At 58.5% G+C, this 3,125-nt stretch overlaps 1 protein-coding gene across 1 annotated transcript in view; it reads right to left on the bottom strand.

Moving 5' to 3' along the window:
- PPARGC1B (PPARG coactivator 1 beta) overlaps window positions 1-1,213 on the bottom strand; it is a 135,167-nt gene extending 133,954 nt beyond the window's left edge. The window contains exon 1 of the mRNA XM_007943600.1: window positions 1,136-1,213. Within this exon, the coding sequence (XP_007941791.1) occupies window positions 1,136-1,213 (78 nt within the window). The remainder of the gene's footprint in view (window positions 1-1,135) is intronic.
- Between the last annotated feature and the right edge of the window lie 1,912 nt (window positions 1,214-3,125).

The raw sequence follows: 3,125 nt of genomic DNA, 5'->3' as shown, positions 1-3,125 counted from the left end.
CACCGGCGCCTCCACTCCAGGTACCAAACCAGCCCGGGGAGCCGCACCCGATTCCGTGCGGCGGCCCCTCTCCGCGCCCAGGCACGCGCCCGCATCCGGGGTCTCCTCCTTGGCTCTGCCGCATCCCTAGCCTTCTGGCGACCCGCAGCCGGCGCCCAGAGAAAAACCCCTAACTCTGGGGCCAAACTTTACGCTTGCAACAGGCGTGGGGTGGGGAAAATGGGGGAAGGGGTAAGAGTCGCACCCCCCCTTGTGCAGGCATTTTCGGTGGCTGCTCGTCCCAGCAGCACCCCCTTGTCTCCAAGCCACCAGCTTCCTGGCCCCCCCACCAGCACACCAGAGCACTCTCTTCTGTCACGCGCGTGTCGTCGGTGGGGCTCTCAGGCGCAGCCAGAGCCCGGGACGCCGCCTCGCCTTCCCTTCCCCCTGCAGCACAGAACGCGCAACGGCCGCGCGCCGCAGGGGGACCCAGATGCCCCTAGACAGTCCTCTAGTCCCCATCCTGCCGTGCTTTCCCTCTGGGGGCTCCGCTGAGTAGCGAAACCAGGAAGACGCTATCCCCGCCCGCTTGTCCACGTGCCCCACAGACCCCCCATGCCTTTAGCTGGCAACTGGCAGGAAACTCCGCGCTGCGGGCGCCGCTGGGGAGTCGCGAGGGGCCAGCAGCAGCACTCGGGGGACCGGAGGCTAGAGGAAGAGGGGGCTCTGGAGATTGGAAGAGGCACCCGTGCCGGGGCCACAAGTCCACGTGAAACTACGGTAGCAAGTGCCGGGCGCTGAGGACGCGCCTCTAGTGCCTAGCACCAGCCCAAGGGTCCCCCACATCTTGGCGCGGCTCCACTCCTCCAAGGAAGCGCGGTACCCTCAGTTAGCCCGCGGTGGGGGAAGGACTTCAAGCGGCCAAAGCTAGACCCTGCCCCAATGACTATAGCGCCCCCAGCGCTTCGGCAAGCACAGGGGGACGCTCAGGTCCCTGCCCCCGTAACGGAGCGCATCGCAGGGCTCCTGGAAAGGGGGCTCTGCAGCCTGGAACCCCCGATCCCCTAGTGCGCTCACCTCTGCATCCCCGCCTCCGCGGTTACAGAGGCAGCCCAAACAGCTCAGCACCCCCTTCCCGGACCTCGGCCAGCCGTACCTGTGTGTCGGCGAGATAGTTGAGGAAGAAGGAGGAGAGCTCTTCGTCCAGCAGCGCGCCGCAGTCGTTCCCCGCCATCTTCCAGCCGCGGCTGCAGCGTGCGGCGGAGTCAGCGCCGAGCCGGCCCGGGGGGAGGGAGCGAGCGAGCCAGCGAGCAAGAGAGGAGGGAGGAGAGACAGAGGCTGGCGGGAGGCGGAGGGCGGAGCTCCAGCCCCCGGCTGCCGCAGGGCCGCTGGCTGCGGGGGCGGGGCCGCGTGGCGCCTGCCAGAGCAGGGGGTCGCGCCCCTAGTCTCCTGCGCAGCGTGGAGCGCCGCGACCCGCGTCTGCACCACCCGGTCCTAAGGAAAGTGCCCACAGCCTGGTAGCGATGCCCCAGCCAGCAGTCGGATTCATGCGCAGCAATGCGGGCAGCCCCCCGCTCCTGCCAGAGCGAATCACATTGCGTTAGCGCTGGGCGGGCCCTTTGAGGCAACCTGCTTCTGTACAGCTGGAGAAACTGAGGCCCAGGGAGGCGGAGGTCCTCGTTTGAAGCTCCAGTGAACTTCAATAGCAAGAAGAAAAATCCAGGGCAGACTGCCTGGGCAGCTTTAGTTTCTCTACTCAGGCTGCAAGGCCAGAGAAGGGAGCAACATCATAGGCCAAACGTGGGAGAAATCGGGGAAGGCTTAGAGAAGGAGGTGTCATTTTTACCTGTGCCTTGAAGGATGCCTTCACCCATATTCTGTTAAACCTGATCATTTTTTCTCAATAATCACTTCTTCAGGACAGCCACCCTCCCACCACCACCCCCCCCCAAACCGCCAAATAAAATGTCAATGTCTTCTTACCTTGGCTCGCAGTGCCTGGAAATGGCCCAACCCTACAGGTCTCCCTAGGGCCGCTGGTCTTCTCTCAGTTCTTCAGATGAACCCTCTCACAACCAGCCCTCTGCACATGGAGTGTTCTCCCACACCCCACACCCTAACACCGTTCACCCAGTGACCCCATCCTCAAGCATCCTTCCCCACCCACCACTGACTGTCAACCCTCCCCACCTCTACCATGGGCTCCCTTAGGTGTTGGGGCCATTCCTTTAAAACTCTGTTAAAAACAAAAACAAACAACTCACTGCCATCCAGTCGATTCCAATTCATAGCGACCCCCATTGGTTTTCCCAGTCAGTGAATCTTTACAGAAGTAAATTGACCTCATTGTCCTTCCGTGGAGTGGCTGGTGGGTTTCAACTGCCAACCTTCTGGTTAGCAGTCAAATGCCGTAGACACTGCACCACCAGAGCTCCTTTTAAACAAACCCAACAAAAAACACTCCGGTAGCGGTTGCAATTACTTTGTGTCAGTAATAATTTGATCTTTTTCTCCCTACTAGACTCTAAAATCCAGTGCCCTTGAGTCGGATTCGACTTATAGAGACCCTTCTTTGGGTTTTGGAGGAAGTATCACTACGGAAGTAGATTGCCCAACCTTTCTTCCAAGGAGTGCCTGGTGGATTTGAACCGCTACCCTTCTGGTTAGCAGTCAAATGCCTTAGGCACAACGCCACCAGAGGCCTCATAAAAATAGGACCTGAATCTGCTTTTGCACTCTGGTGAGGAGCACTTGGTGACATGGTGGTTCAGCAGGTAGCTGGTAACTGAAAAGTCAATAATTAGTTTGGTTTTAAACCAAACTCGTTGCCATCAAGTCTATTCTGATTCATAATGATCCTATAGGACTGAGTAGAATTGCCTATAGAGTTTTCTAGGCTGTAATCTTTAGGAATGCAGACTGCCACCTGCAGAGCAGCTAGCTGATGGGTTCAAAGAGCCAACCATCTGGTCAGCAGCCAAGCTCTCAAACCACTGTGCCACCAGGGCTCCTTCTCTGTACATGGTAGGCAATTAATAAATAATGTATTAACTGAATACCTGGAGGATTTCGATTCCTACTTCCATTACCACCACAACATACACATTGTGCAGATAGGGAAACTGGTCAGAGTCAAGGGGGCACAT

Source organism: Orycteropus afer, unplaced genomic scaffold, assembly GCF_000298275.1.
Source record: "Orycteropus afer afer isolate SDZICR_OR568_19922 unplaced genomic scaffold, OryAfe1.0 scaffold00110, whole genome shotgun sequence".
Taxonomy (NCBI): domain Eukaryota; kingdom Metazoa; phylum Chordata; class Mammalia; order Tubulidentata; family Orycteropodidae; genus Orycteropus; species Orycteropus afer.
Note: the sequence above shows the minus strand (reverse complement) of the source record. Positions and strands in the feature narration are given on the sequence as shown.